Source organism: Agelaius tricolor, unplaced genomic scaffold (assembly GCF_023055355.1).
Source record: "Agelaius tricolor isolate 1412-34295 unplaced genomic scaffold, bAgeTri1.0.p SCAF_9, whole genome shotgun sequence".
In the NCBI taxonomy this organism is placed as follows: domain Eukaryota; kingdom Metazoa; phylum Chordata; class Aves; order Passeriformes; family Icteridae; genus Agelaius; species Agelaius tricolor.
The window spans coordinates 14,023,781-14,050,644 of NW_027269269.1; the positions used below are offsets into that span (position 1 = coordinate 14,023,781).

A 26,864-nucleotide genomic window follows, 5' to 3' on the forward strand; every position below is an offset into this window, starting at 1 on the left:
ATTGGCTCAGCTGGGGGCAGGAGGGGAAGCAAGAGCTGCCTGCAGTTTGCCTGACCCGTTTCTATCAGATTGAAGTATTATTATGTACTGTACTATATTAAGCATCATCTGGAAAAAAAGCACAATCTGTTCTTTTTAAGCTTCTTAATAGTTTCTAGTACTGATTCATGGGAAGTGCAACCAACAGATTGTTATAGTTAGACTGTAGGTGGGGACACATATGCTTGAGTTTTGAACAAAATTCCAACTCTGCAGCAGGGACAAGCCTTTCGCACAATGATGTAATTTTTTTTAAAAAAAAACATGAAGTGACATATGGGAGTAGCTTTTGACTGGGCTTAGGGCCAGGTGTTCAGGTAGGCAACATGCAGGATCCAGGCCGGTATTTTAAAAGAACCCAGCTACCACTTGTTGCCAAGAGGACACATTTACAAAAGCCATCTACTGCTAATAGTTCTGATTACAGCACCGCAGACAAAATTTCAAGAGGACAGGAACATCAACTAAAAAACTGTGATACACCCTCCAGCAGAACCAGTAGCAGTATAAAGGTGCCAGTTTCCAAATACTGAAATGGAGATGGAGTTTGGTGAGGCAAGAGGAGCTGAATTTAAATTGACCGTACTTGAGCTCCAGCTTGTGTTGTTTGTGGAGTCTTTTCTGATGAATCGGAATGAAGAAAGCAAGAGTAAATCAATCCCTCCCTTCTGCTGAACATTTCCTTCAGAATTTTCTTTAAATTTAGAAGTGGAAACAAAATAGATACATGGATAAATTCCCAGGATGTAGGCAACTTTCATCATATGGGACTCACCAAAAAATGTTAGCTTGTTTCCAGCCAAGGAGTTCTGAATTAATTTTCACTTGGAAATGAAACTTCAAACTGCATAAAACATCACTATTGTCCATCCATTTGTGTAAATCCTGAAGCCCCTTTATCCTTTTTCTTGTGTCATAGACTTGGCTGAACAGTGAGAACTGCCCCATTGGTGGAAACTTGCTCTAGCTGAGGCAGTTTTGGTAGTACTGCTACAGGTATACTGAAGAATCATGTCCTTGAGGAGACCAGTTCCATATAGAAAGCGTGGAGATTCTCTTCCACTGTGAACCTTACATCCTCAAGGAAATGACACAATATACCTTACCTTCTTTCCCACTCTAATTTCTTCAATGCTAAATGTATATGTTTATGCACATACATGTTTTATTCAGAAAGCGAGCCCAGATGAAATTTTTTGCTAATATATGGTGCAAAAAAATTTTACAGAAAAGATTTTCTTTTTCCATCAAGGAGTGTTCATTATCCCCACAGTATAGCTCATACAGATATACATACCTCATCAAAACCCTTGCACAACAGGAGAATTCACTATGAATAATTAATTGCATAGAGGTTAATCAGCAAGGCAAGAGCACCACTGGTGTATTTGTATGAGTGCCTTGAAGCAAAGCTGCTTTCTGTTTTTATCAAATCTCCCTTGAGCTCATGTCATAGAGCTGTAGTTTTCCCAGCTGGAGACCTCAGTGACTCTCAGATTTGGACTGCGAGGATATATTTTCTTCCAAATGTTAAGAACATAACATTTTCCTAAGTACTCCTCTCCTGGTAGTTTAACATGTTTCCTATGATTTTGGATGACACATAACTTTTTGTATGGTTTCATAAAATCTCCCTGTCTTGATGCTTGATGAAACCATGGTGTTTGTGCTCAAGCAGATTTTATTGGATTGGAAAGGAGTTAATGCACTTTGTGCTCTCTAAAAGACCTGCTATTTTTCAGTACTCTAATTAAACCTATTGTCAACTTTATACCAAGCCTGAGGATAACAGAATTCAAACAGAAAAGTTTGAATGCTTATAACACTTTCAAGCAAATACTGCAGTATTTGCAACATAAAAGATATGCAGTTCTGTAAGTAAATTAGACCTGGCTGGGAATTTTCCACTCAGTTTTTTGACAGAGAATGAGATCTTCAGAATTTCTATGTCTTTGGGTGTCACAATTTCACCCCAGCCAGCAACGAAGCACTAGGCAGCCTCTCGCTCACTCCCCTACCAGCAGAATTGGGGTGAGAATCAGAAAAGTAAAAGCTAAGGAACACATGGTTTAAGTTAAAGACAGTTAAACAGGTAAAGAAAAGCTGTGCACACAAGCAAAGCAAACAGGGAATTAAATCATTGCTTCCCATGAGACGTTCAGCTGTCTCCAGGAAATCTGGGCCGCATCACGTGTAATGATGATTTGAGAAGACAAACACCATCATTCCAAACACCCCTCCCTTTCTCCTTCTTCCCCGAACTTTATGTACTGAGCATGATGCCACATGGTCTGGAATATCCCTTTGGTCAGCTGGGATCACCTGTCCTGGCTGTGCCTCCTCCCAGCCTCCCATGTACCCCCCACTCTCTCACCAGTGTGGCAGCACAAAGAGCAGAAAAGGCCTTGGCCCTGTGTGAGCCCTGCTCAGCAATAACAAAAACATTTCTATATTATCAACCCTGTGTTCAGCACAAATCCAAAACATAGCACTATACTAACTACTGTGAAGAAAAGTAACTCTAGCACAACCAAAACCAGGATATTGAGATATATAGTTTTTCCTCAAACTTACATCTTCTATGGCAAAGATTGACGTTTCCTTGTTCTTTTCATCTTCTGATAGAAAAAGTGAAATAGAATATTTAATGTTGATCCAGAATGACCTAAATGAAAATAGTTTTAGACAAAGTAGTTTATTTCCTGTCAGATGGCTTAATTTTATTTTTGAAGACCTCTGGGTCTGCTGGGAGTTAAATGTGACTGACCCAAATTTTTCCTTCAGGCTGGCTTTGGCAGCTATAATACATATTTCATGAGACACCATGGTTTTGACCTCTAGATGAACCGTTTCAGCATCCCATGGGAATCACTTGATGCTCATGTACCACAGGAAACACAGTTTGCCCTAAGGGCATGACACAGGGGTAAGCACTGGACTCCTGATTTACTGCTCTCAGGAAGCACTGGAACAACTGAGTTTAAATGGCATTTTGTCCGGGCACAATTTGCATGATAATGTGGTTTCCATTAGGCCTAATCACAGCAAGGAAGAAAATGAAAGACCTTTTGGGTAGGGGTCTACCTTCAGGTAGAAAGATCTACATTCAAGTTGCCATTTTGGTTGGGTGCAATTTGGAAATTTAGTGGTCTCAAGGTCTCAGTGATTGATTGCTGGTGTGAAAGAAAGATAATGTTACTTCCTGTCTTCTTGTTCTTTTCCTCTTTTGACTATTTGGATGGTAAGATCCTAAAACTGGGCGCTGTTTTTGCTTTCATATTCAGCTCTGAGTGTAACAAAACCTCTGAGCTGCAGCCCCAGAGTGATAGGGATGACGCCTCAGGTGGGCAAGATGAATTCTTGATGGCTCCAATGTCCAAATCAAAAGAAAAAAACAGACGACAGTCCAAATCCCTGTCTGATCCTCACTGCTTCACATGCATTTTCACTGTCAGTGCTCCTGGGTACTTGTAATTCTGCTGGTAAGAGAGTATTTTTCTTACAGATTCTTCCGTTTGCAAGCTAACAAATTTGTGAAGGATCAGTGGTTTCTTGCAACTTGACCACTTGACACTCACAGTTTTATTAATAAATGAACTGATTGTATTTCTGTGGAATATTACTGAGGGTTTAAGACATTACTTTTGAGAAAGATTTCCTGCCTCAGAGACCTTCTTGTTTAAATGAGACATGAAACAGATTTCAACAGCCAGATGGAGGAGCACAGGGAAGCAGACACACAATCCTGGTTGGGATGACTGTCAGTGGTATCAGTACATCCACTGTTTAAGCACTGTGACTTTTGTGTAGGCCTGGCAGTGAAGAAAGTGTCTGTGCTGAGACAGAATAAAGGAAAAAAGGTATCTGTCTGTTAATATCTATTACCAGTTTATCCCCATAGAGGAAGAAGATATTGAAAGAAAATATGAAGTTTTTCCCACTGGTAGAAGTTTAATTCAGAACAAACAAACAGGAAGAAAACCCAGAAAAATATTAAAGCACATTGAGTTCATCTGTGCTCTAGTGATCCCTGTAATGCTAATCCTCAATTTCATTATTCATTCTTCAGTAGAAGTTTTTGCTTCAACAAAACAAATTTTACTTTTCACTCTAACTAAAAAAAAAAAAATTGCTTTTCAGATTGCATTATGAATTAGGTGATATTCTGAGCTTTTTTTGCATATATTTAAAATATTACACCTAAAAATTAATTCTCAATTTTTTATTTTTTTTTAAATTTACTGAAGTAAATCACAGAGAATTTGGTCACATTTAGTCAGTTTAAGAGAATCAGAAGAGATTGCCATTTGTATATACACTACTGTACACATTATGGTCCAGATCCTCACAGGTAGTGAAGTACTCAACAGCCTTTGGTTTAAGCAGAGATGTGGTCTCTTGAAGAGCAGTGAATTTTCCAGGAAAATTTATTGACCTTGTCTTGAAAAATTGACTAATTAAAAGATTAAAGTGATTTTGCTAAGATTGGTACAGTGATCTCTCCGCAGATATGTAACACATTTAAAATATCTGATGTTTCCCAAGGAAGTAAAGCCGCCGTGGATTTTAATATATGTATTTGTGTTTCTGTTTGCATTTAGGAAACTATGGTGAAAGTGGAATGGAAGCTTTCAAAGATATGGCAGCCAAGGAAGGGATCTGCATTGCACACTCCTACAAGATCTACAGCAATGCTGGCGAGCAGAGTTTTGACAAGCTGCTGCGAAAGCTTCGGAGCCACCTGCCCAAGGCAAGAGTGGTTGCCTGCTTCTGTGAAGGCATGACTGTCAGAGGCCTCCTGATGGCCATGAGGCGCCTGGGACTCGCTGGGGAGTTCTTGCTGCTAGGCAGGTGAGTAATACCATGCAGTTATAGCCTGCTGTTTTAGCCAGCAGGGCAAAACAATGAAAAATATCACATTTTCTGGACTGCAGAACATACATCACAGACTTATGGCCTCTCCTATACCTGTGCATATCTAAAAGATAGGGAGTAATGTCAGCTCTGTCATAGCAGTACAAAGTCTACAAAGACATGCATCATTCTCATGACATGCCAGGCAAACAAAAGTCTGCTTGGCCACTCCTAGCAACAATGAGTGAGGGAAAGCTGGCACAAAAATCTTTGATCTATATCACCGTTTTGTTCACTGCGGTTTAAAATGCATTATGTACATACACAGCCTGAGGCTGTGTCTCATTCCAGTAACTCTGTGTTAAAGATTGCTGATATGGCCTCTGGGTGTGCTTGGAACAGGATTTCCTGAAACTAAGTTTGTTAACTATCACCTTTTCTTCCTGATTCAGTGTGTTGATGTGCCTACTGTCCTAAGGGCAATATATAGGTAATCCTTTCTCTTAGCTCTATGATATCAGTGTTTCCTTTCCTAACTGTCAAAGGAATAAAAGAAAAGTCACTTAGTGTGTGCTTATCTAGAAGGAAAAAATCCTGGGCTCATAAGCAAAGAAGTTAAGAAATTATTGATGTGAACCTAAAGGGATCTTTACATTTTCCCTTTATTCAGCAAGCGGATCCTAAACAAGACAGGAAAAATGATGTATAGAAAACAAAAGGGAGTATACTGGGAGTCAACTAATGTACTCGGTGCCTTTTCAGTGCATTATTAGAAGGATGACCTGTTGCTGTCCCAAGCATGAACCCTACAGGAATACAAGTAAAATGGTGTTAGTGGAACCTGAAGTCATGTTAAGACCTCCAGGGAAACTTCAAAGACTGTTTTGGCAGCTCAGAGACTGAGTCTGTCCAACTGGTAGGACACCAGCCTCTGCTCCCAGTCTGCCCCGTTGCACACAGCTGCCCTTCCCCCTTGGGCAAAGGGGAAAGCAAACAGGCAACAACTGTGGCTCTTGTCTCTGCCCTTACTCTTTGACATCAGCATACATTTTGGCATTTTCAGATGGGAATTTCTGAATTCTTTCTCCTATTCATGGCAACTGTCTCTATCCTTCTTTTCTAATACATTTTATCTGTAGGGACTTCCATGGACTGTCTTGGTCCTTTTCTGGACAGACACCCAAAGGGACCACGAACTTCAAGGTGAAATTCACACGAACATTTATAGTTTTCTATAATTTAGACACTTCCATGTAGCCATCAGTATTTGCTCTACAGTTAATTGAACAAAATCGGACCTTCTGAGGTCCCTTGTTTGTAATGTGATTATTTTGAGTATCTCAGAGAAATCATATTCTAGAAAAGAGCTTGTACAAAGACTCTCTTGATCATTACCTTTGGTGGAAAAGCCAACTTGTCAGTTGTTAAAAGTAGATTGGAGCAAATGTCACCTCCACTATCTCTAGCTGAATCTGGTGCCATAGGATGTTTGCTATCTTCCTCTGCCCTAAATACAAGAAATTGTCCATTATCTACAGCAGTACCCAAATTTAGAAGCACATAAGGATTGTTTTGAAAAAATATGTTGGCCTTTAACTACTCCAGACTCCAAACTGTACATAATTTTTTTAATGGGATTTATGTAGAACAGTTCTAAATTTAGCCCTCTGAGATGCTTTTATGAATAAGGACTTCAGAAATTGCTGATGGTGAATAAGAGTAGAGCAATCCAGATTATCTCTTCAAAAAAAAGCAAGGTCTAAAGAGAACAGGCTTTAAGGCTTTGCTTCAAGTTTATGTTTGTTTTGTTTGTTTTGTTTTGTTTCTTTGTGGAAAATACCTGTTTCTAGCTGCAGTGGAAATTGTCATGAGTAATTATAAGACAGCTGTTATTCGGTATATGACTTCCATTGAGTAAATTGAAAGTAATAGCTTCTCTTAGAAACCTAAATGGTAAAGTCTTTCCGATTGAGACAAAAATCCTTAATTGTACCTGACCATTTGGGGTGTATCCATGCCTGTGGCAGTACTACCCAATTTAATTGTGAAAAATGCAGCATGAACTGGAGGTGTTTACAAAGAAAGGAAAAGGGAAGTGTAGGGATTTTTTCCTACCATTTCAATTTATTACCAGAGACTCCAAGGTAATGGCTGAGAAGTGGCTACTCAGGCATAAGTTAATATGTCCCAGCCAGTAATTGCTGCATCAGACAAGGATGGCTAGAGAGGTATAGTCTCTCTACATTTGGCTCTGCACTTCAGAGATCCCAAGGATCTTTGAGCATCCTCAAGGATATTTTTATATATATATACTAGTATAGGTATTTTTCAACAGATTTGTTTCCAATTTGATATCAAAATCAGCTATAAGCCAGGGAAAAATTAACCAAAATCATAAACAAATAAAAACTAACTAATTTTGCCAGCTGACGACTTTTGTTAGGCTTTAAGTCACCCTGAATCTGTAGAGCAGTGTTTTGTGTTTCTGCCATGCAGAAAGAATCATGTATAGGGTGGGGGAAGTTGTGGAGTAACAATGTTCCACAAAAATGTTCATTCTTAAGAAAATGTTGTCCTTCCACTATGGGCTAATCTCTAGGTTTTGAGGTAGAGGCAAAAGCAAAAAGCAACAGAAAAAACAGAGAACTTGAAAGCACATCTTGACATAGATGGGGTATAAAACAATAGTATTGTTATCCAGTGATAATCTGAGTTCCTGTATTGATTTAAAGATCTGTTTTCCAGGACCTTAATGTACTGTGTGCTCTCTTGGTTTTTGACTCTTCGGCTCTGTTGTCTGTGAATATTTACCTGTTGGTCAGAAGCCAGGGTCGTTGGTTGGTTCTGTAGAGAACGATGTAAGGCACTGACCTATGATGGATGTGACACCAGTACAAACCCAGATCTCATACAAGCAGATTGTACTGGGGACCTTTTTGTGCACCATTTGTTGGGGGAAAAGACAGTATGCAAGATTTTGAGAAGAACAGATGGTTCAGAGTGCACTAAGGGGAAAGTGCTACATCTGAAATTAAAGAAGGGTCATGAAATTAACTTTTCTTGCAATTCTATGCAGGAAAATGGACTAGGATAAGATTTATACTTTCATTCCTCATCTGATCCTGGAGCTGCTCTGGGCTACCCATTCAACTGAGAAGATTATGAAAGGGCATTTCAAGTGTAGTGAGAGTGCTGTTCACTGGAATGCCATCGGCTTACAAGAAACACTACCTCTACTAATGAATACTCTTTTGTTCTCCCAAAAATCCTTCCCTGTTGTTTTGTTAAGTGTAGAATTATTTTGTTTCTTTTCCAAATGCACAGAAAGAACTAAAGTCACAAAGACACACAGTAGATTTATGGGAAATAATAAATTAATCAGCATTTCCACTTCCTCTTTGCTTTCCTTTATGTTCCATTTTTAATTTGGATTCATCTCTAATATTTTAAATCCAAAGCCTTGCAAAAATATTTGGATTTTTTTAAGCTATGGATTTCTCACTGCATCTGTTTCATGCTCAGATAAAGAGAAAATGGATTGGCCAAGAGGAATGCATATCACATAAATTTCCTTTACAGCCCTAAGGGGAGGAAAAAGATACCTTTCAATAAACTCTCCACTCTTGACCTTCTATGCAGTTTCTGAAATTGCATTGCCTGCTTTTGACAGATATGCAAGGTGGCATGTCATTAGTGATTGTAACATTCCAGAGCTTTTTGATTCATGGAAAACATTTTAAATTCTTGGCAAATATTTACCTCATGCACCTTGAAGAATTAGCCTTAACCTCAAATGCAAAGGCGAGTGTGTTGACTTTCAAATGTGAAAAAAAATGTTATTTTAACCATTATTCAGCTTAATTGAGATGTGGACACCAGGCTTCACCTGTTTGTCTTTACTGCTTCTGTCATCCACAGGTCATACACCAGGAGATATCCTTATAGATAAATTAATTTGAGAATAAATAATACATTCACATAGCAGAATAACTCTGAAACACATTTCTGAAGGAACCATGGAATATTAATTGTGTAGATAAAACCAGCTTGGTTGTTCGTGATTTCCAGCTTTTCTTCATTTTATGTATTAGTCAGACCCAACAGCTGAAATTTTCTTTTGTGTTGTATGCCCACCTTCATCCTGCTCCTCTTAACACCTAGTTTCTCATCTTTGGACAAAGTGTCTGTGATATTTCTCTACAATAATCATTTTGTTTGATTCTTTTCATCTGCAGGAATTCCAAAACTTGTCTCAGAATGACTAAGTAGCTTAGTGCTAAGTCACATGATTTTTCATAATAAAATAGAAAATATTAGTTGCAACAGAAATTATAAATATTGACTATTACTGTCCTAAATGAAATGGATTCAGAAAAAACTACCACAGCACTAAATAATTATATTCTTTTTTTTGCTTGTTGGAATTATTTCATCCAATATCGATTAACACTTTCCAGATGGGACTCCACATGGTGATGGTGACAGCATTTACCAAGGGATTATTACCAAGAAGCAGTTGGGACATATATACTCTGTCTTGGGGCAGAAGAACATCAAGATTCACAGATGCGGTCACTATGTGTCTTTTACCTCTAGACAAGAGAACTTCCCCTGGTTGATTTGTTTACTATTAGAAAATAGTTATTGTAAAAACCTAAAAATCAAAAGACAGAAATTTTCTACAGAACTTGTGATTCCAAGTGCAAGACAGTCAGACTATTCCTACCTAAAGGAGAAGAGAAGGGAAAGGACAAGGGTATTGGAATGGTCAGGCATTGAACCAATTCCCTGCCCAAGGAAGCGGTGAAATTACGATCCTTGGAAGTGTTCAAAATGCATGCGGCACTTGGGGACATGGTTTAGTGATGAACAGTTGGACTTGATAATCCTTAAGGTCTTTTTCAACCTTAATAATTCTATGATTCTAAATGGAAGGTAGATGTATATAAAGATAAAAATTTCTTGCTCAATGTCTCCAGCTTCCAAATGACATCCCACAAGTAGTACTCATCTTCCAGAAATTACTGGGACTTCCATTTGCATCACATGCTCATGTATGCATATGGAGATGCAGATTTACTACTGTATTCACTATCATATCTGATTTAAAAAAAGAGTTAATTAAAATTATCCAGTTTTTCTGTGGTATTAAAAGACAAAATTATACACAACGAATAAAAAAAATTAGCAGAGATAGAAATAAGTCCTTAGGCTCTAGAACTGATTCTGATTTTCAGCTGTCCAGCTGAAGAAACATGGCCAAAATTTATCAGTCTGATTTAACTTCTACATGACTCTTAGATACTTAACTTAGCCAGGATTTTCAGAAATAACATAAAACTGTGACTTGGCTGCAATATCTGCAGCAAAGGAATGGGAAATCTAGACTGCAGGGCATCCCTCACAGTTTCCATCCTCTTTGAAGTAGTCAGGTCTTGATTTCTATATGTTGTAATGTCCTTGCAAAGATGAAGAACCAGCTCCTGCATTTTCAGGATTCACTCTGTTCTGTGATATGTGAGCTCTGTGCTTCAGGATGCCTTGGGCCGTGCCTCTGAAGCATGCCATGGCTGCAGAGCATGTCCAGATGAAGATGGGTGAGGGCAGGGCACCACTTCTAGCAGTGTGATGATCACAAGCAATTCAAGGGAGGCTCTGCAAGAGGGCAGAGGGACCACTGAAGCAGTGCCCATTCTTCTCAGAACAACACAGGTATTCTCTATCACAAATCACCTCTCCTAATAAGATATCTGCTTAGCTCCTGAGGAGATGGATTGGAGGAAATTGTTATTGATTTTAAGAGATATTGCAGCAAATGAGCTAAGCAGAAGGTAAGTAGTCAAAATGAGGATAAGGAGGGAGAATAAAATATGGAGAAGGACTACTTCCAGGAAGCCCCCAAAGTAATTCAGCTGATAGGAAACTCAGCAATATATATGAAAAAAAGGTAGTTAGTAGCTAAAAAGGCCAACTGTAGCTGAAGGAAAATTAAAGCAAGATAGATGATCTGAGAGAAATTAGTTCTTTCTAACAGATTAAAAAGAAATCTTTTGTGAGATTTTTAAAAAGTGTTTGTTGAATGAAGAAAGATCTCAATGTAAAGGATGTAGTGATTTCCTTCCAGAAAGTATGCTGTGTGGTGTGGGTTAACATGCCTTTTTCTATCTTTGTACAAGTCCAACTGGTGATGAAGTTCTTGTAAAATAAATTAGGATATGAAATTTTGTAGACCTGAATTGTACTCTAGATTAATTTTGGTTGTTTCTGCTACTTCAGGGAAATATTAATCAGACAAAATACTTCTATCTAGAATACTTCTTGCTGCCTAACCCACGACAAAATTGTGGAAGATAAATGCAATATAAATGTCTAGATATTTCCTCCAAAATAAGCAGGTGAAAAGGTACTTTTAGAGTAAAATTGTGCAACCCCAGCCTGTATGAACATCCCGATCCTTTTTCTTCAATCCATAGTAGGTAGGAGTCTGGTGCAACCTCACCTGAAAGCTGTTTTCTCTAAGAAAACTGTCTGCTGCCCACTCATTATTTATCTTTGTTCTCTTGTTCAGTCATGAATGTGTAGCCCAAGGAAGTAGGTATCATTGTATATCTAGTAACTAAATGCACTGTAAATAACAACATCAAGTCAGAATCTTCATTGTTACCCAAAAAACCCAGGAACTTAATAGCAAAACAAAGGTTTGCTTTCTAGAGATGTAAAAGAAATTAGGGAAGTGAAAAGATGTTTTCCCTCCTATATCCAAACTTTTAGAAATAAAGCAGACTAGAGGGCAAAGAATAACTTGGTTTTGAGCAGGAGCTTTGTGGTGTCCGTTTGTGGCAGCCTCATGGCTCAGAGACCCTCAGGGTGAGCAATAGCAGCAGGGTCCTGCTGCAGATGGAAGCAGTGAAGTGGTTGGTCAAGGCTGTTTGTGCAATGATTCAAAAAAACATAATTTCCTTTCTGTGGTTCAGGCTCCACAAGCTATATACACTGAAAGCAAATCAATCTGCCTGACTTTTTATACTTTCTTGCATGTTTTTTTTTCTCGGCACCTATCTGACCTGATTCTAATAAATATTGCACCTTGCCATCCAAATTTACAGTCACTAATGTAAATCAGGTAGTAGGGATTGGAGTAAGCTCTATACCTATTTGGAAGAATGTCTTCATTTTGCTGTGTCAGGAATGATATGTATTTCTTTGGGTGGGTGGTGGTGGTGGTATCGGGGTGGATGTCTACCATGGCATGAAGCAAACAAACATGAAGTATTTCCAAGTGTGCACATTGACAAGTAAGCACACCTTCTACACATCTGAAAATGTAGCATTAGAAAATACTCGGACAGGTCAGATCAAAGGTCCATCAAAACAATTTGTTATTTCTGGGAGTGGTCAGCAGCAAATGAATGGCAAAAAGTGACACCAGGCCAGGATGGAGCAATGTTCTCCTGGAGAATTCTTAGCACCTTTGTGAGGGAAGCCCTTGTGGTTATCTTTCTGGCCCTCCTCAGGATTCTCTCTAATAGGTCTACAGTCTTCCTATGCTAGGACCTCAGAGCTGGAAGCAGGACTCCAGGGTCTCATGAGAGCAGAGTAAAGGGGGAGAATCACTTCCCTCAACATGTTTCTTCATCCATACTTCTTTTGATGCAGCCCATGATGAGTTTGACTTTCTGGGCTGGGAGTTCACATTGCTGGATCATGTTGAGCTTCTTATCCAGCAACAACCCCAAGTCCTTCTCCTCAGGGCTGCTCTCAATCCATTCTTTGCACGTCCCGTACTTGTGTTTGGGATTGCCCCTTGCACTTGTCCTTGTTTATCTTCATGAGGTCCACGTGGGTCTAGCTCTCAAATCTCTCAGATTCCCTCTGGATGGCATCTCTTCCCTCTAACCTTGTCATGACAAATCACATGTGTCCAATTAAATTACTTACTTCCTGTAAATAAAGGTCTACTCTTTCTCACCTACAACTAGCATTAACAGCCAAAGGAAGGTAGCTTTGTTAGTCAGTATGTTTGAATAGAATTGTGCCTCAGCACTGTAGAAAAAGACAGTGGCTCCTTCAAGTCTTTTACTTCTGCACTGATTCATCTCTACCAATTCATGCTTGATCCATCTTTGGATAGATCTGCTTTCAGATCTATCCAAAGTATTTCAATGACAAAAATTACACAGCCCTCTCAGTCTGCTTCTCCCCGAGTGTAACTACTCCTTATACTCTTCCTAACATCAAACCTACAATTCTTTTAAGCCCATTACTCCTTGTCCTACCCAGGGGAACAAAGGAAGCAGTTTCTAAGACTGTAAGTTCTATATTTGAAGACTTATACTTATCCTTGTTCTGCTTTGACAACTTTCAGTATGAACAGAAAACAGGTTTTACACTTTGGAACAGCACGAGATCTCTCTATTATCCCAGCAGAAATGAGACACGAGGCAAAGTACAGAAAAAGAGATGTCAAACAATCCTGAAGAATTATATAAGGTTTATTTTCATTGCAAAATGACAAATTCATGAGATGACCTACACGGTTGAAAAATAGACAGTGAGGCAACCTCAAAAATAACTCCATATTGCCAACAGACCTGTGCTTGCAGTTCTGCATGAAAAGTCAGAGGCTTTGCTGGGAAATTGTGTGCATCTGTGGGTGCCTCTCTGTTCGCACTCAAGAGACGTATGCTTCTGATTTTATATTTGACTAAGAAGCTCTGTTTTATCTCACAGCTTATTAAAATTCAGAATGGAAGACGTCTATGGGTGGCTGACTTAAGACTGTTCTCTTCAAATATGTCTTCTGAGAGTGATAGGCAGCTATCAGAGAATTTTCTGATGTAAGACTATTTTGAGAATGAGAGACTCTTCCAATTCTAAGAAAAGGAATCAAAAATACCCTTGGAACAATGAAAATATTTTTTATTCAAGCTTGAGAAGAGATTGGATGCTTTCTTCTCAAAAACATAAATTCAAGAGGTAAAAATAAATGTAGATCTTAAACCCCATCATTGTTATTCCAATTTGCTGCAGGCTACATGCTAAAATATAACTTTTTAAAACATTAAAGCTAAAATGAAAAATGTGATCCAGTATATATTCCTAGAAAAATTTAAAAGCACTTGGAATAGAATGAAAATTAGCATTATGCTTGAAATTTTCTGATCTTTAGAAAAGCTACAGAATTTTGATTAATAAAGTCAAGACAGCCTAAAATTTTCTTTATTTAAAAAAATAATTCTGTTTCTTCTCCTCTGAAATGAACACTTTGACAAATAGAGTTTTGCCATAAGGTACTGTCTTAGCACTTAAAATGTTTCCTTTCTGTTGTCTTTCTCTGCAGCAAGTGGGTATGATATTTTCCATGACTTCTTTTTAACTCTTTCTTTTCTGACTTATCTGCATCATCCCAGAGTCGACACCCAGGGCTAGTGACTCACTGCAGACACACAGATTTATTCTCCATCTTCACATTTCAGTTGATTTAGTTGTACCTCGAACAACTGGAAAATCTGAACATAAAAACATTACCTACACAGCAGAGACTTATACAGGTGGACCCATCTCACTAACACTGATGAGTGATTATGGAAGAGTATTACTCGGAGTAATGAAAACTTCTGATTCGTAAACTTGTGGTGTAATTCATTTTTCTATCACTCTATTAAAGTGACAAAGCACACACAGCAGCACATTTCCCCCTCCCTATGGCTGAATTGATAGTTTTTAGTGAAGCCATTGTATCTCCAGAGGTTAAGGCTGAAGGCAACTGACAAGGTGAATGAAGTGCCAGGACTCACTAAACCTCATTCTGGTGGAATTACATCCACTCCTTCCTTGCAAAGACAAATTGTGGCAAGAATACACTACTTTCAAGAAGACCAGATAAAAAAGCCATGTATTATTTCAAGGAATAAGGCCCAAGCTGAACGTTGTTGATAATTTTCATATTAGAAATGTGTAATAGCAGAATTGATTAAATGAACAGTATTTTAATTAGGGAGCTAAAGTTAATAAAATTTATATTTGCTAAGGGGTCATACTGTTCAACCTTTATGCATGTTGGTTAGTGACACTGAAGGAGGTAAAGACAGACTGAATTATAATGAGTAAATCATCTCTGTCCTGGGAAATGGTATAGTTATAAAACATAGTGATTTAATACATTTTAACTGGTATGTTTTTAAGCATTTCATGTCTTGAAGTGCTGATATGCACAAATTAATGTTAATCTTGGATGCTGACTATTTTGAAATATGATTGGCTGATATGATTTTTAATATAATTCTACCAATGCATACTAAAAGAAACATTACTCATTTCCTAAAGTAAATTAAATATATTTCTGAAACTCTTCATGTGTTCAAAGGTTTCAAGCCTTAGCTAAGTCAGTTTGCTTATCATAGCCAAATGTGTATCATGTGGATGCTACCCTAGTAAAAAAAAATTCATGTTAGCCACTCAAGATCTCATTTTATCTGAGCATTTCAGACATGAGGAAAACTATACTATAATGTAATGTCAAATCAGCAACATGTTGAGGAGGATGACCATCACAAAATAAAGGGGTTGATGTTACTTTTACATTTAATAGAGATTTTATGGGGTTTTAAGCAAAATTATTACACAAAAAATGTGTTATTTAGCTGCTTGACCTGACACCAGTATTTATAAAAAGAGCTAGAAACTCTTGCATTGAAGGGAATGTCAAGAAACTGAAATGACAACTGCAGGTTGTTCGCCTGGTTTTGTTCATAGCTCTTTACTTGAAATTGCCTTCAGAAAAAGGCATTAATGAATGCACAATTGGTGCGCAATTGGTTTTGGTCTTTAAAAAGAAAAATCAAAGAACTGCTTCTGAAGTTGTCATCTCTTAGCTGTGTTTTTGAGAAACTTGATATGGATTTTTTTCTTTTTATTATAAGACATATAACTGATACTATCTAGCAATAAGAAAAAAGACAGCTTAATTACTTGTGCAGCAATTTCTCTGTCAGAAATCTAATTACTTCTTGCTGCTCCATAAGTCCTTGTCACAGGGAACCTCCCAGTACAAGGGCTGGGTAAAGGTAATTAGTAATTAGTATTTTCTGATCATATCCCCCCTTATTTTGCACTACATTGAACTTAATATGCTAGTTTCACCTGCTGTCAGCCAGAAGCTCCATGGCATATTATTTCATTCTAGCTGTGCTCTTGTAACCATAAGAGTAAATGATTCGTACTCCAACAAAGCATTAACTCCTCTCTCCCAGCTGAAAACAACAGGGCCAAAGGAGCACCCTGAGAACTACAACAAAGAAATAGTGCAGGGATCACAGAGGCTGAATTTTGTTCAACTGCAATAATTTGGTTGGGAGGTGCAGAAATTCCTAACCACAGGAAAGCAGCAAGGTGCTTCCAACAGACCAGGTGAAAATTAATACCTTCCTTCTGAAGTGCACAGGGTTAGAGCATAGATCCCAGGCAAGGAAACAGTTCTTGGGTTTTGTCTGAGGCTTTCTTGTAGAAGGTGGTGACTGTTACATTTCTCTAAGGGTGATGCTAATCCTGAACTCAGGTTATATCCTCTTTGAAGTTATATCCTCTTTGATTCTCTGACATGAGTGTTGTCAGAACCTCAAGTCATAGATATTAGAGAGGAGATGATTGCTCTTCAAAATAAACACTAGTGGTTTTATATCATAATTTCATTCCTAATTTAGATTTTCTATATGACCATTATATAGCACAAAACTCATCTTAAATAAGACAAGTGTTAAATTGGCCTGAGCTTACTCCAATAATCAGTAGCAAGGTGTAGGCATTGTACACTGTGATTCAGACAAGGATAAGGAAAATTGTCCTCTGCTGGGGATTTGGGGTGAATACCTCCAAACATCCATTGTGTGCTGAGAATCAGGGAAGATAAAATTTTCCCTAATGTATTCCTCTCTCAGATGGGAATATTGCCTTTGTGGGAAAACAGAGAGGCCATTTTTCTCCAAAAGGGTGGACAGATGTGAAGTCAGGAACAGGTTTATCAGACATCTGTTCTTTAAAAGAGGGGTATGTCTATGGTGAGACTCTACTCAAAGTATGAACTTACACATGTTCAGGAAAGAAAATTCTTCACCTTGAAACCTTTTTTCCCAGAAATGGCACAGTAAATTCACATTCCTGCATACCTTTGCACCTTCTCCCTGTGCTCAGAGGCAGGTTCTGACATCATCTGCTCCCTTTTACCTATAAAAAGAACAATCAGTTGGATGTGCCAAGGAACTGCTGAGCCTACCAAACAGACCGAGTGCTTCCCCCTGACTCTGAGGAAGCAAGTGCCTGAAAATTCTTCCAGGTTTAGAAATTCCCAGCCAGGACTATCCTGGAGGCTACAACTTCAAAAGTTCAAACCAGTTATTTGTGAGAAATTTCAAGGAAACAATTTGTTTCCTGGTCTTGATTTCAGCTCCACTGATTCTGTCTGAGGATGTTGCATCCTGACATTTCTAGTGATTTAGTGTCTGGGAGCTATCAGAGACAGACCAAGGTGGATCCAGATGCACAGATACACTACAAAATCATTTCTAACATTGCTTTCTCTTCTATATGTGTAGTAGCTTTAGTGGTGACCTTCTCCCTCAGGGCTCTTAAAACAGAATATGCTTGTAACAACTGAGAATTTACTATCAGAAGAAAGCAAATGACTTCTAAGATGAATTGTATACTCCTGCAGATTATCTGCAAGGGTATTTTTAAGTTACTGTCTTTTGAAAATTAATTTTCTAAAAAATGACAAGAAAATAGACAGCTTGATGTCTGTTTTGTTATTATAATCTGTATCAGTGGTCAAGAACAAGAAACTTCATCTTATTAAAAAGAAATCAATTATTATTTTAAAAAAATTACTGATCAATATTCATTAATGACATTGCTGCATAAACTGTATTGAAACTTTATTACAAATTATTTTTCTTTAAAATATTCACTTTAGAAATATCAACTTTTTCTTGCTAGATTAGGAATTGAAAAATCCTCAGCTGTAATAATACATGTTCTTTCAAATTTCTGGGAAAAAAAACCTTCAAGAATTAAAAAAAAATCTTTCTAGATTACTACAAATTACATGGTTTTCAATCCCAAATTACAAAACTTTGCAACTAGAAAATTTTCCCTTTATATCAATTTTTAATTTTTTTTTCTTTGGTAGGCATTCTGCTCACAGTCATTCAATTCATTATAGTTGTATTACACTGGGAATATAATTTTCACAACTATTTTAACAAAACTCAGTTAATTTTGGCATTTTAAGGGACTTTCAAATCAGACACAGTAGCTGTAAGGAATACCAGAAAACATTTATTTTCTTTGTTTTGGAGTGTTTTTGGTTTTTTTTTTGTTATTTTTCATCCCAGAAAAATATTGATTTTGAAATTAAATGCTAACCTTATTCTGTATCAAGCCATAAGGAGCAGTCAAAAAGTAATGTGAACTATGAACTATGTTTCTGACCATAAGTATTTCAGGAAGTGATGATTTCTGCAGAGCACTGTTTGCCATGGAAGCCTTTTTTATCTGGGACATGCTTCCTCTCAAGATTCACAAATGTGTCTTCCTCTTTTAAAATCTCAGTTTAGATATTGTCTTCTATGTTCCTTCTAAAAACATGCCAATAGTGAGCAGAAAGTCAATATCATATTACCTCATGATACTGTTGATTTTTATTCTCCTGTATTTATGTATTTTTGTGTTGTTTTTACTCTTCTGTCTGATTTTATTTCTAAATATTTTATGTAGCCTAGTCCTGCAGAGGTCTTAACACCCCAGACTCCTGGACTGTGTTTATGAATCTTAGATTCTAAAATAATATTGATGATAGATTCTACTCACTGCTCCTAGTTAGGTAGCTTTCCAGCCATTGGTTTCAGGCCTTAACATATTTTAGTCCATTTACTCCCTGTCTGAGACTTTTACAGGCAAATCCTCTCTCACATGCTTAAAAAGACAGGAAGAGTTTAAGCATTTGGGAAAAAAACAGGTAAATCACTCATTTAAATCAGAGATTGTTCTCATTTGTTTATATAAACAACTCTTAAACTCAGAGACATTGTGTAAATCACAGGGTACAATTTGCCTTTTATTTCAGAATTAGCATCTTAATTGGCTATCTTGTTATTAGATCATAGAAAAAAAAATGTTTCAACGGTCTGTGATATTTAATTAAGATACACTAAATTGTTTTCTAAATTGGATCTTGTATTCCAGTGGATGTGGTTATTGGAAAAATCAGTTGAATGGAAACAAGTGGCTTAATAAATGCTTTTCTTCTGCATTTGAAGCAAGTTCTGATCTTGAATTAATGCTGATTAAGGAAAATTCTCTAGAGCCTTGAATTATCTTTACCTTGAACTAAATGATTTGCACACATATAAACCTGATTTTACTGTATTTGCCTTGCTCTTTACCCAAAAATGTATTTATGAAATGAAAAACTCTTGTTTATGAGATATTCCCAGATTTTTCACCATCCCTTCAGCTTGTCTTTGCTATATGATGTTCTCTTGAAGCGTTTGGTTAGGAAGACTAATTACTGTGCTTTAAAGTCCCACACCAGATTAATACTGAATATGTAAGAGGAATTTGGCATTCATTAATTCCCAGTTCAAATTCAATGTTCAAAAAAAATGTGTTGAGAGTAGATAACTCTGTCAGTCCTGAACATTACTTAACTTACTATTTTGAACAAACTAATTTAATTGACACTGTTCATTACTGGGCTTTTTGTTAACAGCTGGTCTGTGAATTTTACTGTTATTCCTCCATCCAGCTTTATGTTCAGCAACACTAATCCAGAGATTATTAATTATCCACTGTAAAAGGACGTGCATAAAAAAGTCATTCCCTCTCTGTATATTGAGAAAAATTTAATCTGAAACATTGTTTTAAAATATTGCTACTCAGCAAAAATGAAAACATCAGGGTGTTTCAACATTATTCTCATATAAAATCTGAACCACAAAATCTGAACACAACTCTGTATCAGCTACTGAGAAGGAAATTAACTGTATCCCAGATAAAATTAGGACAGCTTTATAAACCATCACATTTATGATCTACTTCAAGAAGATCATTATATTCAGTAAGCTCACATTTAGTATGCATGTTTCTATCAACCAAATTGTACCAGGGAAGTTTTAGATTAGGTATTAGGAAATGTTTCTTCACAGAAACGGTTGTCAAGGACTGGAACAGCCTGTCCTGGGAAATGCTGGAAGGATTTAAAAGATATGTAGATGTGGTGGTAGAGTGGACACATTTTAGTGATGGAGTTGGCAGTGCTGTGTTGATGGTTGAATGGTTGAATTCTTTTCCAACCCAAATATTTCTATGATTCTATGATTCTGCTTGGAAAATAGGGACATTTTCAAGTCTTAATGAGACAAGAACTTCCACATTTAAAAGGATTGTGGACTGCAGTCCTAAGAGACAGATTTTATTGGAACAATCAGATTATTTGCCCTATTATAAAAGTGATATTCTTTTTCTATTCTGTAATCCTGGTAACAGTGCTATTCTTGGATGTAGAGATATGTATTCTATGCTTTTCCCCACTTTTGATGTTTTTCCCTTTGATTTTGTGTTTATCTGCATCATCTCTCTTATTACTTCACCCTCCTGTAGGAAAAATAAGCAATTAGAAATTATCATGGAAATCTATGTGAGATGTTTAATAAGCACTTTACAAATGAATATCTCATGATGACACTAATTTAAAAACAAGCTGTTTAAAATTGTGCATTTTGTTATGGCAGCTGAACTACTGGCATGCCAGGGATCTCACAACACAGAGAAGCTTCAAGTAAGCTGAAAAGCCCAATAAAGGAGAGTCACTAGGTTAAAAATACCCAAGTGCTTTATGCAGGCATGAAATATCATTGTAAGGGAGATGAAGTGTGTTTGTTCTGAACCAAAACTCTTGGCTGGCTGGTGATTGTGCAGGGTCATTGAGATGTTAACAGGAAGGGAAAAGTTGCTTGATTTTATGTACACCAGAGGGGTTTTTTGTGCCTTGGTCTTTCAGTCCTTGAACCTTCAAGCATTTTTCAGATGTTACCTTTTTATGTGGGAGACCATGTCTGATGTGTTGGGTCCTGGAACATCTGAGAGACAGGAGTTTTGGGTTTCAGGTGGGGTGGAGTCTTTCATCCTCTGTGTTGGACACATGGGTTTAGTCACTCTGAAATTACTACTGTATGGGTATGCTCTTCCCTAGGATTAATAGGCAATTTCTGTTCAGTTTTATTCATAGGACCCATTTGGGAAAGAAAAGAAGGTGATGAGCCCTAAACAGATGTTTTAAGATCAGTATGAGCCAGTAAGTTTGGAAGATACAGTAGATAGCATTCATGATGTTTCTTTAATATTTCGGTTGGAAATCTACGGTTCCTGCTATAAATCATCCCCTCTGTTCTGTATAGAGGGAAATCCAATCAATGTAATCAGCTAATGTTAGACTCTGAGACTGGATGTTTTGAACAACATAATAATGAGGTTTCTCATCCTTTTAATGAGGAAAAATGTATTTCATGCATTAACTCAAAAGAATTGTTTGACTTTACTTTCCTTAATAGCTGAAAATTATATTTCCTAATAAGCAATTGCACTCTTGTAAATGAACTTGTGGGCTGTACGTGCAGAATAAGTAAATTCTTCAGTCCCAATTGGCATGAAGGTGGTCACTCAGGAAGAATGCATTCACACAAGTTCAGTGACATTCTAATGATCTGAACCTGGAGTGTGTTTAAACACCTTCAATGTAGAAACAGGAGCCCACATCCATCTGCATAACTATCACCAAAGTCACTTGTTCATGTTCATGGAGAAACTCTGTGGTTGCGCTCAAAATCAAGACTTGACTTTGCATAACCAAAAAAGAAACCTCTCCATTTTAAGTCATATTAAATATCTTTTTGGTGTTCAAATTTTATAAGTAAAAGAGCTGTTCTTCATGCCTATGGATTAATCAGAAGACTCTGAGATGTTTAAAATCAATAATAAATAACACTTAAGATTGGTTATGTACGTGATATTTTCTCTTTCTGCAAAATGACCCAAAGGCATTTTCTTTTCCTTCCCCCTTGAAAATGTCCAATCAAACCAGTCTGGCCTTCTTTTGATTTGAAAGAAATGTCAGGTTGGGGGTTCGTCCTTCATTCTACAATTAATTATGACAATGGATTTATAGCCACTTTAAAAACATTGCCCATAATAGCTAGTAAGAAAATATTATTTCTATTACTTATATAGATGAATTGCAAACTTAAAAATGTGAATTCAGCTAGTGCAAATAAAACTAATAAGACATGTATAAATGTCATTAAATAGTGGTTCAATTTTCATTTTTGTTCTTAAAGTCCTTAGAGAAAAATTAAAAAAAAACATAATGAGAAGATGAGATGCTATGTGTCAGTATACAGGAAAATTAAGGAAAATTAGGTTGCTAGTAATTATTCTCTGAATATTTAGGTATAATGGCTCGTGATGTTTAAGGATAAATGCGGTAATATAAAAAATTAAATTAATGGGTAAGAGCTAGAATAAATATTATCTAAAAATGGAGGAAGACTTGCTATAATAATATATTGGTAGACAGAAGAAATAACTTATATACTGAGAACAATGTAAATCCCAAACTGAATGAAAAGGAAAAATGAAGCAGAGATGTTGATGAGCAAGAAAACTGCTGTGATAATGAATCTGATCATCAGCTGTTTACAAACTCTGAAAAAAATTTATTTAGGAGAAATTGAAATCTTCCCTAATTCCTCTGTGCCATTTCCACCATCACAGTTCCATCAAAGAAACACACTGAAGATTGACAAATAGGGGAGGTTTTTTTGTCCATCTGTATGTCAACTCTAAGCAGGCAAATGGCACTAGTGGCTTGAAATGCATTGTGCTACTTAAAAATAAATCTGATGATCTCATTCCATTTACAATCTCAATATGTGCTGATTCATCTCAACACTACCAGATTTTAAAAAACACCATTAAAGGCTAAAAAAAAAATCATATCTTCAAACATCTCTTCAATTTTCATCAGTCATTTTTCTTCTGTAACTTCTAGAAAATAAATAATTATGAATGCTCCCAAAAATCTTAACGGTGGTGGGCAGTAAGACCTATGCCAAGACAAACATTTTAACTCAAAGAGAAAAGAAGTTGCGTCTTGAAATACATTTCCCACTTGTACGTGCTTGAGGGTATGAATTAGGTACTGCTGAAACTAACAATTCCCAGAGACTCTCATCAGATGAATTTTGTAGAAATGTGAGTTTAAAACCATCCTCAGGACTTGAAATATGTCCAGACAAAGCTATAACTGTTAAGATATAACATTTGTATTCATGGCAAGCCAATAACACATGCCTTTTGATGACAATGGAATGGTGTAGCTGAACTTGTGATTATTTAAGAACCAATATAGAAGAGCTGAAACACCAGTTGGTTTTTTAACTGCTGTTATTTTATGATATTTCCACAGGAAGCAGAGGCAGCTGGAGATGACTTACCAAGATCACTTCCACTGTATTTCATTATCAGCTAGTGGCACACAAACAAAAAATCATTTTCTGGACTTGGTGGAAATTTTACAGAAAGTAATTTGGCTATATATGCATGCTTATGTCCTTCAAGTTGAATGATATCAAGTTTTTCAAAAGCTTCAGAGGTTACCACACATTAACTATGGAGATATTTTGTGGTCACTTAGCACGTGCTCAAGTTTAAAATCTGGCATTACCAACCTTTATCTCTGTAGGTGCTGACAAGTTACAGTTTGGGACAGGATTTCCAAAAACTTATCCATACTGAACCTGGCTGGTTCAGTTCTTTGACTAAATCTGTAGTATAAACCAAGACAAACAGACTTACAGGTTAGGAGGAAAGGTCTAGTCAACATATTGCCACAATAGTATGTGTATGGCCTGTAGACTAGAACTGTTTGTCTTACATGAGAAGACTTCTGATCCTTAGAAAAAGTGTGTAGCACTGGGAATGTTTCAGACATGACCCATTTTACTTAATTTCAGCCAGGTAAAGTTTGAATACATGACCCAATCTGGTAAATCAGTTTTGCTCTATGATAAATAGAAAGAGATAAATATTTCTGGGGGACAATTCACCCTTCTCTAAAATACACTCCTTTGTCATTTCATCACTTCCAGAAGGAATCCAAGAGTTCAGTTTTAGTAGTTGCATCTGTTGTGATTTAAGCCAAAACCAGGGTACATCTACTCTGTCAGGCCCCTAGCAGCCACTGGAAAAGTGAATATCCTTAAGTCCTGATTTGCATCTGCTAGCCTTTTTCAGATGTCTCTTCTGCTACATGCTGAAGTAGATACTTGCATAAATGCAACTGCATCAAATTCCAGTTGATGAGATTTAGGGAGATAAAAAATATACCATTTATTTAAATTTTAAAATTTAATCTTACTCTTATGGTCTTGAAAATATTTCTCTTTTCTTCCCCAGAAAGACCTGTCAATTTACAATAATCAGCAAAGTAAATTTAGTTCAGTATAGCACTATTTGATAGATGAATAGTGTCAACATCATGGTCAAGAGCAGAAATTCAGAGATTTCTTTCTCCTGAAGGTTATGTAAAACATACATTAAAATAAAAACTGCATGAACCCAAGCATGTAGGAATGTTCAAAGCATAGTCTAAAGTAGAAAAATAAAGGAGGAGGAGATTCATAAAACAGAGTTATCACCCATCCTAGTAAAAAGGGGTTTTTTAATACATTTCCATAATTTTCTATGGTGGATCTTTTTACCATGTATCTTGGGACAGAATCCCAGGTTAGTTATTTGATTATATATGTGTGAGTATGCAGTAAATATGTATTAATTTGCCTAGAAATTTGCCTTTGTCTTAGAAAGAGAGTAGGCAAGCACATAAAAACAAAACATATTGAATAAATACATTTTCACATGGTTGCATAATTATCAGTAGCTTTATTCCAAAGAGTAAATTTTGTTTTCCACGAAAAAAAAATGAAAATGAACATATATTTGTTTCTTTTTAGTCGCAATCATCTGTGCCCAACTCTAGAATTTATTTCCCAAAAACCCTTGATATATGTGGCTATTTGCATATGACATTTACTTTGGGTTTTTATTCCTCATAGTTTGAGAAGATATTTTGAAAGTGTTTCATGTATGTGACAATTCATTTTTGCTACAGCTTATGTGTATGTGTGGGCTTGGGAAGCTACATGTAATATTTTGAATATATTCAGTTACTTATTTCTAAACATTTACATGATTTCAACCAAATTTTTGACACTCATCTCCTTTCTGAAATTCGAATACAGACCTTGAAAAATTTTATGCATATGCCTAATTTTATTTGGCATTAGATTCCTCCATGCAGTTAGAATATTTTTAGGCAATCAATACAGAACTCTTTAGCTTGTGACTGAGCCACCTATCCAAGTGTCCATTTTCCATCACTAAATACAGTGAGGGGAAGTGAATCTCCACACGTGATTCTGCCTATCTAATCTGTTCCAGCCCCCTGATTACCTCTATCACCCTCCTCTGGACTTGCTACAACAGGTGCACATCCTTCTTGTGGTTGGGGTCCCTGAGCTGGACATAGCACTCCAGGTGGGGCCTCACAAGGGCAGAGGGGCAGAATCCCCTCCCTTGACCTCCTGCCCATGTTTCTTCTATGCAGCTCAGGATGTGATTCACCTTCTGATCTGCAAGCACCCATTGAAAACTCATGCTGAGAAGCTCATCAACCAACAACCCCAAATTCTTTATCTCAGGACTGCTCTCAATCCATCTTCACCCAGCCTGTATTTGTGACTGGGCTTGCCCCAACCTTGCCTTGGAGTAAATCATCTTTTGAGAGTGGTGGAGAGCTCCTGTATTAGCTTATGGCTCAGAATTAATTTCCATGTGCAGTTTCTGTAGCCCCAGGCACCTCAATGATTTTCAGTTGTATCACAACTGTAGTTCTGTTGAACATATTTGTTTCAGTTTTTGATTTTAATATTCAAAATTCACTGTAAGTATAATGTGAAGATTGGGGCCTTGATGTGCTAAATAATAAAATGTGTCTAATCCCTAAATATTTATACATGCTATGAATAATTTTGCAAAGGATCAAAACTTTCAGCATATCATTTCACTCTCAGCTCATCCTGATTATAATGGATTCTAATCAACTGAAAGTAGCATGCAAATTAGCCTGAAGTGTTACTTCTTCTGAGATTTTTTCATAAGTGGAAAGGTTATTTTGTATTGGTTTCTAAAGATTTGATTATTAAGAGTCAGGTTATTTTTAGAAAGTGCCTCATCAAAAAGGATTTTCTTAAATTCTACTACTTCTCAAAATATGGAAAAACAGTTTTGACCCAGCAGCATTTTCTGATAGAAAAGAGCACAAAAATTATAGAATTGACTATAAGAAGTATAACTGAGACCCTGCTAACTTGCATCAGTCTCTCAGTAATTGTTTATGCTTATCCATGTCAATATTGTATATTAATCTCTAAATCTAGCCTGTGAAGTAAAAACACATAGGAAAATATGTGAAGAAATGTCACTAGCAAATCAAAAATGGGAAGTATCGTAGCAGAAGTGGTGTAAGAGTGGCCCATGCTGAGCAAATACTCCATAGCTCCTCAACATTCATTGGTAGTTCTGCATTCAGGTGCTGCTGCAAGAGTCAGAGGCCAAAATCTGTGGGTGACACATGCACAAAGGGAAGAGGATAAAAAATTTGTCAAATTTTTTGGGGGCCAAGAATGCTTATTCTCTTCCTGCTTATACCTTTCCTCAGGATGCAATATCCAGCTCTTTCATCTGCAGGGATATAAATTTCCTCATTCACATGTCGTTTCAGGTCTTGTCTCCTTTTCATGCACCATTTTGTAGCACAGTGCAGAAGTCATCTATGCTATGGGTTTGGGTGCGTGATGCAC

At 36.9% G+C, this 26,864-nt stretch overlaps 1 protein-coding gene across 6 annotated transcripts in view; it reads left to right on the plus strand.

Moving 5' to 3' along the window:
* GRM5 (glutamate metabotropic receptor 5) overlaps positions 1–26,864 on the plus strand; it is a 245,731-nt gene that overhangs the window by 105,992 nt on the left and 112,875 nt on the right. For all 6 annotated transcript variants that reach the window (XM_071432802.1, XM_071432804.1, XM_071432803.1 and 3 more), the window contains one exon: positions 4,641–4,890. In XM_071432802.1, the coding sequence (XP_071288903.1) occupies positions 4,641–4,890 (250 nt within the window). The remainder of the gene's footprint in view (positions 1–4,640; positions 4,891–26,864) is intronic.